Below are 15,288 nucleotides of genomic sequence, written 5' to 3'. Positions count from 1 at the left end.
GAGTTTCAACGTATACGTTCACTCTTAATAATAGTTCTTTATCATCAAATCAAAATACTAATTAGTTTTTGGTGTAAGCGGAGTTTGAACCACATATCTTTTATATGAATCCAAATCTTTTGTTCTACTTTTCCTACTCCATTCTATACTCTACCAATAAAAACTTGTTATGTGTTTTTCTAATTAATTAATAATGGTAGTATTAATAAGTCAATAATGATAGTATTTAATTAATTAGGTGAACACGTGACAAGTTTTTATTAGTAGAGCAAGGGAAAAGTTGTATAGAGATTTGGACTCTTTTATATAACCGTTAAAAACGTGACCAATTGAGCTAATTCGACCACGCAATTGAAGGAAAATTGAAATCGCAGTTTCGCAGTCTATCGCAGTCCCGTACCCACTCTCATATCAGCCTTAAACGAAACGAAAAAACAGTATGTACTGCTAAAATTAAAAACCCAAAACAAAAAAGCAAAAATTCAGAAGGGTCTTGGAAGCCATGGCAGGCCCTCCTTTTCCTTGGCGTAAACTTGTAGTTCCCTCTCGTTTCCATTTCAGTCGTCGCATATCTTCTTCTTCTTCTTCTTCTCCTGGTTTCGGAGCTTTTGATTCCCCTCCTGTAGTTCATTCTCGAAGAGTAGTTGTTACCGGTAACTCTCTCTCTCTCTCTCTCACAGACAGACACACACAAATGCAGAAACCCATTAAAGATTAGAGCTTGAAGCGTGTAATTTGACTGTATATATATGCGTGTGTGTTGGTTATGCGTGTATTTTGCATATGCATAGATACAAATACATAGATACATCTGAACTATATATAGCCTTCAAGCTTCAATTTTGTTGGGTTTTTTTTTTTTTTGGTTTTGTTTTGTTTTTAATTTCTACTGTTGATTTTGAAGTGGTTATTGCATTTTTAGTGTTAATTTGTAAGTGATTATTGTATTGTCTCTCTGTCTCTGGCCAGTACTTGCTATCGTCATTTCCTACTACAATCTCCATTGTTAGATTAGCTGTGTTTCGGTATTAAATTTTATTGTTAAAGTACTTTTTTTTTAAAAAAATTTTAAGGTTTAGGCATGGTGACTCCACTTGGCTGTGGAGTGGAGACTACGTGGAAGAGTCTAATAGAGGGGGGATGTGGGATAAGAGCAATAACACCTGAAGATATCAAGATGAATTCCTTTGACAGGGAGACCCAGTTGCATACTTTTGATCAGTTGACATCGAAGGTTGCAGCAATTGTACCTTGTGGAACTAATCCGGGTGAATTCAATCAGGATTTGTGGCTTAATTCTAAGGTAAATTTCTCCTCTAATATATTGCATTGAGGCTCAGTGCTTGCTTTGCCTTTGAGTTGCTTTTTAGTTTTTTGTATAATTTGGTTCTTAAGCTTTATAGTGGGTGTGGTAACTAGGGAATCAATTTGTTTGGTTGGAATCTGAATTATAGTGGTGTGGTAACTAGGGAATCAATTTGTTTGGTTGGAATCTGAATTTTACATTGTGTAACCTATGAAAAGGTATGGTTTTGATGATTTGAGATATGTGTGTGATATTTAGATGAAAAGAGGAACTGTGGGATATCGGTTGTGCTAAAGTCTTTATATCTGTTAGCAAAAGACTTTGAGGGTGACAATATGAGTGAGTACATATTGAGTGCAGCTGAAGTACGAATTACTTCTGGATGGATTGAAGATGGGTAAAAACCACTGCTTTACCACAAGAAAATCATTTTAACCTTGTCAATCATTTGGGGTTGAACTTGAAAATGGGTAGTTTGTTTGAAAAAAATGAGGGAGCTCCATTGACAAGAAAAGGGATTTGGTTGATATCTTGCATGATTTTACTTTCAGTTGTCAGGTTGGATATATTCTGCTCTGCTCTATTTCTTTTAACCAGTCTCTAGTGTCTAACATTGATGGTGGATGACTTTGGTTAGGTTATAAAGAATAGTACTGCACTTATTATTTTCTTCTTACTGTTCATCTATTCATGCTGTAATTTCTAATTCATTTATATATATTCTATTTTTTTATCTCTTCAAGTTGATCACAATGATAATTCTCAGGAGCATCGATCAATTGCAAGATTTATAGGCTATGCACTGTGCGCTGCTGATGAAGCTCTAAAAGATGCAAAATGGGTGCCCTCTGAGCAGGAACAGAAGGAAAGAACGGTAAATATTCTTCATATGTGAATAATACGTGACATTTTTTTTTCCATACCATGGTTATATGCTTTTTTTTGTTTTTTTTAAAACTTGAAGAACACCAGGGAGTCTCCATTGGTGGGGGAATTGGAAGCATCACTGACATATTGGATGCAGCACAAATGATTTGTGAGAAGGTTTGTTTGTCCTACACTGTTCTAATATTTACCAGCTCTTAGAACATGTTTCATGGTTATTAGTTTCTCCTGATGGTCATAACTGTAGCCTGGAACCATCCTGATAGCTTCATAAACGATTAACTCTATATGTATTTTTCCCCCCTTAATGCAGCGCCTTCGTCGGCTTAGTCCATTTTTCATCCCACGGATATTAATTAACATGGCATCTGGTCATGTGAGCATGAAATATGGATTTCAGGTGCGTAGATAACTTTAATCATGGAAAAATATCTTTTTTACAAAATTGGGGGAAGGGGGAGTTGTGTCCATGTTTGTGTGAGCTTTTGAGGACAAAGGGCCAGTCATGGAACTACAACCTCATGTGGCAAATTGATGCATGGATCACAACTCCCTGGTTGGGGCTTTATCTCCCCAACCATTAGAATGATGAGTTGGCAAGTTCTTCTGCACAAAAAGGTGGTAGAGCTCATTGTCCTCAATAAGCTCATGAACGCTTCCCCATTTTCAGTTACTCTAACCAATGATACTCTGTAATTTGGAGGACTCATTCATTCTTATTTTTTCAATAAAAGATATTATTGTCTGGTCTGGTCTTGTTTCTGTATATAGGGACCAAACCATGCTGCAGTGACAGCATGTGCCACTGGGGCACATTCGATTGGCGATGCTGCTAGGATGATTCAATTTGGAGATTCTGATGTTATGTTGGCTGGAGGCACAGAGTCTAGCATTGATGCTTTATCAATAGCGGGATTTTGCAGGTAATTAGTGCATTGAATTTTGTGCCTTATCTAGGGCCTATGTACTGCAACAAAGTCTGCTAAGGCAGTTAGTTTTAGTCTTTTTTTTTTTTTTGGGGAGGGGGGTGTTATTACTTTTTTTTATTTAGAAAAACATTTCTTGTCAAGTCTAGGTCAAGGGCTTTGACAACCAAGTACAATTCTGCTCCACAAGAAGCTTCAAGACCTTTTGATTGTGGCCGAGATGGGTTTGTGTAAGCATATTCTCATGGCTTCCCTATTTTTCAAATTTATATTTTTTTCTGTTTTGATATGCTTTCATTATGCTGTCTAAATTTTACATTGAACTCAGGATAGGAGAAGGCTCTGGAGTCTTGGTGTTGGAAGTGAGTTGAAACATCTCTTTTTTGAAAATTTAGATTTTTTTCCCCTTTCCTATCCTTATTGAGTGGTTTTCACTGTTTTTCATTTGGATTGGTATTTTTCTTTTTTCTTTGTGAAGGAACTTGAGCATGCAAAAAATAGAGGTGCAAAAATCTATGCAGAGATTCGTGGCTATGGGATGTCAGGTCGTTTATCATGGACATAATAACTATTAGATTTCTCATTATAATGTTTTTGTGGATTATTGGTTTCTGAAGATTATAATGTAGTTTAGGTGATGCATATCATATTACTCAACCACATACTGATGGAAGAGGTGCTATTTTGGCCATGAAGCGTGCCTTAAGTCAGGTAACAATCTAATTGATTGCATTGAACCTTTTATGTAATGTACACTTACTATTGGCATGCATGTGTATTCTTGTATATGCATATATTATCATTAGCTAATTGTGCAAATGATATATGTAGATCAATATATGTTGGACCTGATCAACCAATTCTATTTTTATTTTGGTACTCTTTTGTGGTGGCAGCACATATCTAGGGTGTTGTAGACTTTTAGTGGATATTTTTTTATGATAAGTAAGAAAGATGTATATTCAAAAGGCTACTTTCTGCATGAAAAGCACAAAGCAAACAAAGAAGAGAAGAAAACAAAGAAGAAAATTAAAGAGTTGGTAGTACTTTCTATTGAGTTGGTGAGTGATGAATGTTTTCAGAATTTAATAGTTATGAAGCTTTCTTTAAGGTTTGTGTGGTGCAACCTTCTCCGAGGTGTGATGCCAAGGAATCCAAGGTGAGATGCTTAGGAAGTCTAGGTGTGATTCTTAGAATTGATCTATCTTCTTTAATTTTACTATTCACGGTTACTGTTCACATTATTGTTCACAACGGCCCAAATCTTGATTTTCACCTTTGTTTTCATTCCCAAACCCTATTAATTCTTGTCCCCTTTGGAAACCCTATAATCCCTATTATTTTCTAGCCTATTCCATACCAAAACCTAACCCTAATTCATCAAAACCCAAGCTATACCAAATTTGCCCCTGGTGTTCTAAATCAGATTTTGTTGTTCGGTTGCATGGTAATTTATGTTATTTTTTAGACTCAAGTCTCATAGATTAGGAGATATGTGGTAGAAATAGATTTTTTTTGGAGGCCCGACTACCTCAAATTAATCAGAAATATTGTTTTTGTTTAATTCTTTGGATTGGTATGGGTGGTTTCTGAAGTTTTTTTTTTTATTGAATCTAAGCTGTTTCAGTTGGTGGCTGAGGAAGAAGGGGGGGGGGGGGAATTTTTTCTCCCTTAAGATTTTCGAACGGGGAAAATACTACATGCAATTAGTTTTTATGGGCAAGAGTGCAGCACTTTGGTTAATGCTAAACCTGGAACACACCTTCATTGGGGTCAATCCCAAGCAGTTTTTCACGCTCAGGGTAGGAGATACTGCCTACACATTGCAACGACAGTCCAACTCATTTGGTTAGTACTTATTAGTGACTGAGCTTAAAGTAGGCGTGTTGCGGAGATCTATCATTATCCTTGCCGGAAAGTTACAATAAGGTTGGAGGGCCTTTGGGATTGAATTAAAAAGAATGTTAGAACCTTCCCAATATGCGTTGGGTGGCTTGAAATTTGTACCATACAAGTCTAAGTAATTCTCAGAGTTTCGTTCTTCCCAGTCCTTTGTTGAAACTGTAAAATCTCCAGTGCTAGCAAGTTTGAAGCACGCTCAACAGTCTTTCATTAGAGAAAAGGATAAGAATAGAGTCGTGGAGAAAATAGCGGAGCCTCCAAGAGTCAAATCTTGCACACAAGTAGTAGTTTTCAAAGCTCAGGCTGGGAGAATAATACTGAGGCGAAAATCCTGGAAGGAAATAATCTCAGATTTCCATCGAAGTTTTATTCGAATTCAAAAACTTTTGAATTTGTAAAGGTGCGTGATATTAGGAAGTCACTTTGGTTAGGGAAAGGGCTGATTGTGGATGTGAATGAGAATGGTAAGAGGCGGGTATCTTGGGATCGCTCTAAGGGTGTGTTTGTTTGGAGGTGGAATATGGTGGATTGTATAACATTGGAGAGAAAATAGGAAGAAAAACTTTTTGGAGTGTATTTGGTTGGGAGGGAAGGAAGGAAAATAAATTGTGGGACTCAGGTATTTTCTTTCTGGGCCCATCAAAAAGTTTTCTCTCTAAAATGGAGAGAAAATTGAAGAGAAAAATTGAACATCATTTTTGGACAAAAATGCCCACGTGCAATTGCACATGGGCTTGTCCACGTTGCTCTTCCTTTTTTCTTTTTTCCTCCTACACGTTGTCTCTTCTTCCTTCATCTTTTTTTTTTTTTTGGCAGGCTTCCTACAAGTCTATGCTCATATTCTTTTTTTTTTTTGCTTTGTTTTGTGTTTTTTGGTTTTTGTTTTTTTTTGGTTTTTGTTTAGATTTTTTTTTTAGACATGATTTTTATTTTTTAATAAATTTAGGTGATTGATTTTTTTATTTATTTATTGTTTATCCCTTTTTTTGGTTTTAATTGGGCATATTTTTTTAATAAGAATATATACGTAAATTTATACAAACTCATTTTTTCCATTATTCCACTTTTCCACTCTCAACCAAACAAAAAGGAGAAAAATTAAAATATTTTCTATTCTCCTACTTTTCCTTCTTCCCATTATTTTCTATTCTTCCACTTTTACTCCTCCAACCAAACGGACCCTAAGCGTGGTGAGCAAGCTGGCAAATGGGTAGCACAGGAGAGAATTGTTTTTCAAAATATAAAAGTGGGGCTGGGCCCCTTCGATTAGAAAGCCCAAGTAACTCTTTTGGGCGGTAAACAAGGCCAAAATGGCCAAATGGCCATAAAATCCTAACTATATAGTTAGTAGACCTAGTTTCCAAACTTTATCATTTACTAGCATCTCGAGTTTATGAGACTCGATTTTGGCCCATAAATCGAGTCTCAAAGACTCGATTTTTATGGTCTGATGTGCCATTTGTTTCCTACGTGGAAATCGAGTCTCTAAGGCTCGATTTATAAACCAAAAAAAATTTCAAAAAATTCTAAGTTTCGTACAAGCCGAAATATCCAAAAAACAATTTAAGAAATCCAGATTAAAGGGAGAGACTCAGATCAGATCAGAGAAATCCAGATCAGAGGGAGAGACTTAGATCAGATCAGAGAAGCCGAAATACCCAAAAAAAAATTTAAGAAATGCATATCAGAGGGAGAGACTTAGGCCAGGCAGTGCGCACCATGCGTGACCCAAGCCAGGCGGCGACCCAGGCTAGGCAGCGCGGTGTGCGGCGACTGACCCAGGCAGCGCGTGATCTGGGTGGTGCGCGACCCAGGCCGCGTGCTGCCTGGGTTACGCGCGGCCTGGGTCTCGCGCGGCCCAGATCGCGCGCCGCCTGGGTTGCGCGTTGCCTGGGTTGCGCGCTGCCTGGGTTGGTCGCCGCCTGGTCTGGGTTGCGCACCGCCCTGCCACCTGGGTTCTTCTCTCTTTCTGTTTCTTGTTTTTTTTTTTCCTGGGTTCTTCTCTGGTATGTTCTGGTCTCTGATCTGTTGTTTATAAGGGTTGTAAATCGAGTCTTAGAGACTCGATTTTCATGTGGTCGCCAAGTGGAAAAATATGCCACATAGGATGTGATTAGACCATAAAAATCGAGTCTCATAGACTCGAGATGCTAGTAAATAATATAGTTTGGGAACCGGGTCTACTAACTATATACTTAGAAAATTATGGCCATTTGGCCATTTTGGCCGGTAAACAAACATACTTGGGCCGGTGTTTGTCAAGCCCAAGTGTCTTTGAGGCTGGCAACTGTTCCAAACATGCTCAAGCAAACTTTGGGCCTTCTTTTACGGGCAAATTGTTCTGGAATCATCTAACTTGAAGTGCCACTTTGACCTGAGCTCAAATACAAGTGGTTCGACAGCTACGGAGCAACCCGTGAGCTCGGTGGTCTCGCCTACAACGTCGGGGTAGCTTGCGATGGTGCCCTTGGTCACAATTTCCCCCATAGCAGTGGTGGAAGTGGTAGGCGATGTTGGTGTTGGTGGTCAAATAAGCCTGATTCGACATACCCAGCCATCCACCATGCCGATCTTGCCAGTGGTGGTGGCTCAAGCATCCCTCGAACTGATATCGGCTTCTAGTGCTCTGATAGGGTCGGTGATAGGGTTGGGGATGGTGCCGTTGGTGCCTTTGGCCACGGTTTCCTTCATAATGGTGTCGGAAGTGACATGTGATGATGGTTTTGGTGATCAGAGAAGCTGGATTCGGCATACTCGGTCCTTCACCATGTCGGTCTTGCCAGTGGTGGTGGCCTAGCCATCACTTGAACCGGTATAGGCTTCTAGTGCTCCGATAGGGTCGGTGATGGTGACTTTGACATCTCAGGTGGCGACGGAAGATGAGGATGAGGATTTTGTGGGTTCGGAAGTATCGGCCACTACTAATGAGGATTCTAATCTTGAGGGGGTTCATCAATCTTGGTCCACAATTAGGGAATTGGTTGGAGACTTGGAAAGTCTTGGGGTAACTCCAAAGAATGGATGCTACAACTGCGTGATGGACGGATGGCAGTTAGTGCTCCCTTTGTCACTATATCGGTCTCTAGAATGCATGTGGGTTTGCTCAGGCATGGAGGGAAAGTCTGTACCCGGTATTAGTTCTGTTATTAATGAAGGGTAGAGGGTTAGTTGGGCAAAGGAGGGTGATGGGCTAGTAGATTCCATGTTTGTGGTTCCTAGGTTAGAGGATGAGATTTGGGAGTTTGATGAAAGGTTGATGACTTGGGAGAGAGGTGGCGAGCCATTAGTTGTGGTACCTTTGGCCACTAGAGGTCCTTTGGATTTGGAATCTAGTCCTATGAAGGAGCTTGGGTGTAAGGAGATTGTTGATAACAATCAGCTTTCACAATGGATAACCAATCGGATAAAGGCTTTTAAGAAATCGAAGGGAACTTCATTGGAAGGTTTTAAGGAGCAAATTACAGGATTGTTGTTAGCTATAGAGGCCAGAAAAAAATTAAAAAAAAAATAGCAACATGTGATAGGTGATTAGACGAAGTTGGTCAAGTCGGGGCAAAAAGGTCACCGGGAGTTGAAAAATTTATTGTTGTCTTTGAATGTTGAGTATGGTTCAAAGAAATTAAGGAGTGCAGGTATGGAGTGGGCTGTTGTGTCTCATCAATGAGTTTGAAGATTATTTCTTGGAATGTTAGAGGGTTGAATCATGAATGAGCAGGATAAAAGGATCTGGGTTAGAAATTTGATTAGGAAATGGGGGCCAAATGTTGTCTTGTCTATCTTCAAGAAACCAAAATGGAGTTGATAAATAGAGCTGTGATTCGCAGTTTGTGCCCCTATAGTACATCCCCAATGTACTCAGTATGGCACTTTTATTAATAATATTTTTACGTTATCTAAAAAAAAAAAAAAAGGATTTTGTTGTTCCCCCTTGTCCTATGTCACTGATTCATTTGAATTCAAACTGAACCTTAATGGAAATCTCTTTTTATTGCCTACCGAGATTGTCTCCCCTAATTTAGCATCCACATCAAGGCACTGAGGTCCCACGTCTCCCCCTCCTACGGCTCTTAGACATGGGTTGCCTACAAGAATTGCACTCGGCACCACCTGTGAATGTTCTGCAATTGGCTTCACCACCCTTTCATCACCTGATCGAGTATTCCCCTTATTTGTGATACCCAACTACTGTGATTGATTCCTATCTCTAATAATCAGAGGTTTGAATCTCAGAATTTGGCTGAGTAGTAAATTTCCAATGGCCTGAACCACCCATAACATATTGGTTAGGTTCTATCATCTTTCTTAATTTAAGCCTGAAAAACCTCCAACCATGTTTTGCTTGGCCTCCCGGGATAATAACATGTTAGGGTTTATGCCCTAAAATCCAATTTATTGGCATGTTATAAATAATTAAATTGTTTAATTTTGAGACTATTTATTAATGAACTAACGGGACATTATTTTAGTCAATGAGATGCATAGTATGTGATTTATGTGAAAAGTCCTAGAAGATATAAATCACAAGTTTTTTATAAACTCAGAATTTTAGTTCGTAGTCAGTGATGAAATTGGGCATTTCATTTGTGAAGACTATAACATATCAACTAAGATGATTTGTCTTGATCATGGTAGTGAAGACTTCTAGTTGATATGTTTTAAGAGTTAAGACATATTGAACTGGACTGCTGTGGGATTTATTATTTTCTTAACGACTGTCAAATGAATAATAAATCTCACGACTTCTATTTATATCAACTCTAAATTCTGAGAGAATAATGGACCTGATCATGAGGTGTAGGTTACTTTGATATATCAAGAGTGAGATCTATAAGTCATGATCAAAATCTCAGTATGTTGGGCAGTTGCATTTAGTGTTGATAGAACATATAGGGCTCGTTTGGTAACTAAGTTTGAGTAAGGTATTTTGAATGTTTTTGATATATATGTTGGTGAAAAAGTGTGTTGAAATGTGTGTTAGTGTATTTGAAATGTGAAAAATGTGTGTTGAGTAGGGTTACCAAACGGGCCCATATTCTCAAGATAGAATTCATAATCTCTTAACGAAGATATAAAATATTTCCTCAAGATAAGTTTAATGGGTTTGATTATTTAGAGTGTTAGGCCCAACCACTTTAGTAAGGAGTTACTAAAGTATATATTTATGAAATTGGATTTCATAAATATATGATGAATAATATAAAGGATTAAGATATAGTAATCTTCAAAGTGGCAGTCAACATTTACGACTTTGTATTACTATGAATATTTTAATGAAGGGGTTGCATGTATAATAAAGTCTTGGGATATAATTTATTAATAAGACCTCGAGTGCAATTATATTCTTATAGTGGTATTGAATATAATTAATGGTAACTTTGGACTTGTCAAGAGTTAACAGAAAAGCCCAAGGCCCATTAGAGCTAGTGTCTTATTTGTTCCCTTTAGTCCCATCTCAAGCTACAAACTAAAGCCCAATTGGGTATGCCCAAAATGCTAACCCAATTAGATAATCAGTTTTTATTTAATAAGATTTATTAAATAAGTAATTACTAAGGTAGTTAGAATGTACGTATGATAAAAAGAAAAGAAAACTGTTTTTCTCTACAAGGAGAAGAAGGATTTTTTTTTGAGAATCAATGTACAAAAAGACTGATTGAGAGACCACATTTCTTGGGCACCATGTGGAATTGAGATGAAGGTTAAAGGTATTCTCAAGTCTTGGTTTTGAATTTCATTGCATCAAGGTACACTTTCTATTCTTTGTTTTAGAATTTAAGGTTACATGTTATCTCTCATGAATGAAGTAGATTCGTGATTGTTGCTTCTGTTGTGTGTTTTGTATGAGATGCAAAACTAGATTTTCCAACATAATAGACCTCCTAGACCCGCCAATCTTAAGTTCAGTTAATAATAAGAAGTGGTCAAAGGAGTTGGAACTCTGTTGAAGAGTGTATGCAATGTCCCCTTCCATGAATGTAAAAAATTGCTTGGGATTAACCCCAACGAAAGTGTGTTAAATATTTTTCATCAGCCATTGTGCTGCATTCTTATCCATAAAAATTGATTTCATGAAAAATTTGCCACGTTCAAAAATCCTTAGGGAGAAATAATGGCCCCCTTCCTGTATCACCAACTGAAAGAGTTTGGATTCAATAAAAAACTACAAAAACCTCCCATGCTTGATCGGAAAAGATGAAAGAGAAAGAAAAGAAAAAAAATTTCTAGCTAATCAGAGGTTGCTGGGCCCCACATCTTGCCACAAGTATTTTTCAACCAATTTAGAAGAGGAATTTCAGATTGTTGCTCTACTGGGAACTCATAGGTTTTGGTTATGCTTGGTTTAGCTGCATTGGTGGATATGTATTCAAATCTAACAAATTGTTATATGCCTACAAATGATTTAAATGATTTTTTTAACCATCCAAATCTCATGTGATCAATTTCACATGAGATCACAGAAAAATCGGTGGATGTATGGTCATAATGGGTGCAGGGCTAAATTGTCTTGGCGATTAACTTTATTGCTGTTTCACTCTTTTCATTTGCCATCTTAGTATGACCCTTAAATAGTTCTTTTGTAAGGTTGATATAATAGTTTCCTCAACAAAATGCTTCTGATTAAGTTAAATTTTATGTCAATATGCATTAAAGGATAATTGTGGTTTGTTATAATATGCTCACTTTTTTATGACCTGCAGTCCGGCCTTCATCCTAACCAGGTGGATTATGTAAATGCCCATGCTACTTCTACACTTTTGGGTAAATCATATGGACCTTCACAACTTGCTGCATTCTGATTCCATAAAGCTGGCTTAGAATGTTATTTGCTCAAACTAATGCATGTGGTCCTGTCTCTGAATCCCTTATTCAGGTGATGCGATAGAAGCCAATGCTATCAAAAATGTATTCTCAGAACATGCAACATCAGGTGCTTTGGCCCTATCCTCCACGAAGGTAAGCTTTGGCACTTCAAATAGGTTGATAACTTATACATGATATCCATCCATTTTATTAGCTTGATTTATGTTCAGAATGTTGGCTGGCCTCCACAAGCTTAGTTTCATCTTCTCATTTAATAGGCAAAAAACGAATTGACCCCTTGTGATAAATTAACCAATTAATTTAGCCAAGTAAATTAATTAAGTTAATTAACATGCAAACGCATGGTAGCACAAACAAATTACCAATAAACTAAGTATGCAGCGGAAAATAAATTTGACACGGTGATTTGTTTACAAATGGAGAAAACCTACATGGCAAAAACCCCATTGGGTGATTTTCAGGCCCCAACTCCCGAAATTCCACTATTATCACAACAAGCGGTTACAAGTAAAGGAATCCCGGTACCTTATACCAACCTACAGTTGAACATTTACCTCAATACCCAATTGGACTTATTCTGTAGTGATAATTTCTCCTTTCAATGCACGACTCCCAAGTACGTGACTAACCAATTGCGTGGATCCCAGTATTTGACTTCAATCACTAACTAGAGAAGGTTGTTGGTTGCAAAGTTTTTCAGTTCATCCTAACGATGAAGATAAAAAAGATGCTTGGTCATAAAATCCTACGATGCACAAATACAGCAACTTCTTCAAGAACGATGAACTAGGGCAAATTCTGTCTCCAGTCACAATTTGCTTGAACAAACTTTGCTCAATACTTGTGCAATTTATGAACACTTTAACGGCCCTTAAAATAATCATTTTATATGTCTAAGGTTGTGAGAAAAGAAAACTCAAACACATAAAACCGGATTGGAGTCAAAATAGAACTGAAATTTTGTTTTTCATAAAGCTCGATAGATACCTGTCTATCGAGATGCTGTTGAGCAGATGTCGAGCCACGGGGCTGGAACAGCTTCTTAAGCCCAATGGATAGCTAGCTGTCGAGTTAGCTGTCGAGTTTTAATGAACAACACTTTTTTAGCTTGAATCCTGGACAGACTTACTGCATGTCTTCAACACTTGCTCTTGAAATACAGTTTCTTGAAGTATTAAACACATCCTAGATTTACCTAAATACAAGTAAAATGCATTTTGTCAAAGGATTAGTCAATTACATAAAATAGTAATATATGTTCCTAACAAGTGAATCATATTTGTCCTAACATCATCAGTGGTCAAAGAGGAGTGGCATAATTTGTAGATGATTATAGAAGTAGGAAGCCTTCAGTCCTACACAAGTATTTGTGTCCATTAAAGAATATTTTTCTTATAGTTTCTAGCTTTGTTTTAAGATTTTGTGTTTAAGCCTGTGATGATTTTTCTAGAGGAATCTTTGTCTCAATACATATTTTCTGTTGCATGTTCAAAATTTGGTGGGCTTTGACGTCCTCACCTATGTATTATGCTGCTTTGAGAAAAAAATTTATCATCCGTTGTTGTTGAAATGCATACCAATGTACAACATATACATCTGCTATTTCGTGGTTTTCTTACTGACTGGTTCTTTTGGTGGTTTTATGTAATTACAATAACTTTCAGGGTGCTATAGGCCATCTCCTTGGAGCAGCTGGAGCTGTTGAAGCAATTTTTGCAGTTTTAGCCATAGACCATGTGAGTAATTGTGATTACCTTACTCCTTGGAAAATTGACATGAAAACCCTAAATCCATTGTATGAATTCCTGATTGATAGTATAGAGATTTTTGGAGATCTCATGATGAGAAGAGCATGCTAAGCTGGTCTACTTGAGCATGAATTAATAATGAAACACGACAATTTTTAGCGAGCATGAATTGAGAAAGAAGCAAGGCTTTTTTTTTTTTTTTTTTTTTTGTTGGTAAGTTATACACACACTTGGTGGGCCTTGAACTTAAAGACCTCACCTTCCAACCAAGTATTATGAGAGAAGGAAGCTCATTGGCATGGAGCAAGACATTTTTTTTTTCATAGAAACATTTTCTTACCGGATTTTTCATGAATATATGAAATGATTCATGGGGTAAGATATATTCTTGAAAAAGAAAAGATTTGTGGAGATTTCCTCAAGTACCTTAAACTTAAAAGAAATTACTTTGAGCTTTCTTAACATGCAAATTAGTTATCAGCCTTACTAAGTTTGCAATTATGACTAAGTGGCTTGTGTTCCATTGCAGGGAGTTGCGCCATTAACACTTAATCTTACTAAACCTGATATCATATTTAATGATGCTTTCATGCCTTTGACTGCTTCAAAGAAAATGCCAATCAGGGCAGTTTTGTCAAACTCATTTGGCTTTGGAGGAACAAATGCATCACTGCTGTTCACTTCTGAACCATAAACAATATCAGTTGGCTGCATTTTTTTTCTCTGGACTTCTGAAGATGCAAATCTCATTGGTCTCAACTCTCAAGTACATCCATGACTTTTCAAAGCCACGGCTTATTGGAAATGACCATAGGGTCACGACAGAATAGCCCCCCAATCCCCCCTCTACCCTTTCCTCTCCTTGATATTGTTGTAGTACCTTTTATATTCTGTTTTAGATAGGGTCACGATTTTTGGAATTTTGAAATGTTGATTAGTTGAGCTTGGTAGTAAGGACCAGGTAGGTTTGCAGAGAAAGTATCATAACCACGAGGTTTATACAGAGATAAGAAATTGTTGTTCCCTCATTAATATCCGGCAATTTAAGATTACCTACTTAAAAGAGAAAGGAGGGATTTGATAACATTTATAAAACATGCTTTGTGTTGAGAAGTAGTGTCTTGGTGATGTAATCTTGACCATTATCAATTACTCTTATTTTGTATACATATGCACATGTACTTCTCACGGAAGATACTATTTTGTTTCAATATTTATTTTAGGAAAAAGTTTTTGAAGCTATCTTCGTCCAGTACACCATGTGACGATTGAATATTGTCTTGGTGATGATATCTCTTGACTATTATCAATGTACTCGTGTTGGTGATGTAATCTTGACCATTATCAATGTACTCTTATTTGTGTATATGCATATATATTTCTCATCGAAGATAGTATTTTCATATTTTTGTTCCAATAATTTATTTTTGGAAAAAGTTTTTAGAGCTATCTTCCTCCAACGCACCATGTGACTATTGAAGAGATAATTCATGTATAGTTTTAGTCGCATGGTTTTTTAATGATTAATGTTGCTTGTTTTAATAATAAACGTGGATTGTCTTATAAATTGTCATGTAGTGGGTTAGAGGAGATTCCTCCAAACTGGTTTAGAGTTAAAATTTGTCATTTATTTTTCTCATTAAGGGCTGGTGGTTTTGATGTTTCAAGTCAATTTATTTTTCTCATTAAGGGCTGCTGG

At 37.2% G+C, this 15,288-nt stretch overlaps 1 protein-coding gene across 1 annotated transcript; it reads left to right on the top strand.

The window, feature by feature from the left end:
- The first annotated feature begins 351 nt into the window (after positions 1-351).
- Positions 352-14,827, top strand: LOC115957887 (3-oxoacyl-[acyl-carrier-protein] synthase, mitochondrial). The gene is made up of 14 exons (XM_031076230.1): positions 352-653; positions 1,074-1,303; positions 2,073-2,180; positions 2,279-2,350; positions 2,505-2,591; positions 2,963-3,114; positions 3,267-3,347; positions 3,446-3,479; positions 3,596-3,662; positions 3,752-3,828; positions 11,718-11,778; positions 11,891-11,973; positions 13,506-13,577; positions 14,119-14,827. Exons 1-14 carry the CDS (start codon positions 503-505, stop codon positions 14,281-14,283), a joined length of 1,440 nt encoding a protein of 479 aa, XP_030932090.1. The 5' UTR covers positions 352-502; the 3' UTR covers positions 14,284-14,827.
- Positions 14,828-15,288: the final 461 nt, after the last annotated feature.

The sequence above is a fragment of the Quercus lobata genome, chromosome 8 (assembly GCF_001633185.2).
Source record: "Quercus lobata isolate SW786 chromosome 8, ValleyOak3.0 Primary Assembly, whole genome shotgun sequence".
Taxonomy (NCBI): domain Eukaryota; kingdom Viridiplantae; phylum Streptophyta; class Magnoliopsida; order Fagales; family Fagaceae; genus Quercus; species Quercus lobata.
This window is presented reverse-complemented; position numbering and strand designations above follow the sequence as displayed.

Bases quoted from the DNA above. Each gene is read 5' to 3' on its own strand.
- LOC115957887 (XM_031076230.1), top strand. From the start codon at position 503: ATGGCAGGCCCTCCTTTTCCTTGGCGTAAACTTGTAGTTCCCTCTCGT. The intron at 2,351-2,504 runs GTTTGTTTGTCC...CCCTTAATGCAG, and splicing joins CACAAATGATTTGTGAGAAG to CGCCTTCGTCGGCTTAGTCC. The intron at 13,578-14,118 runs GTGAGTAATTGT...GTTCCATTGCAG, and splicing joins CAGTTTTAGCCATAGACCAT to GGAGTTGCGCCATTAACACT.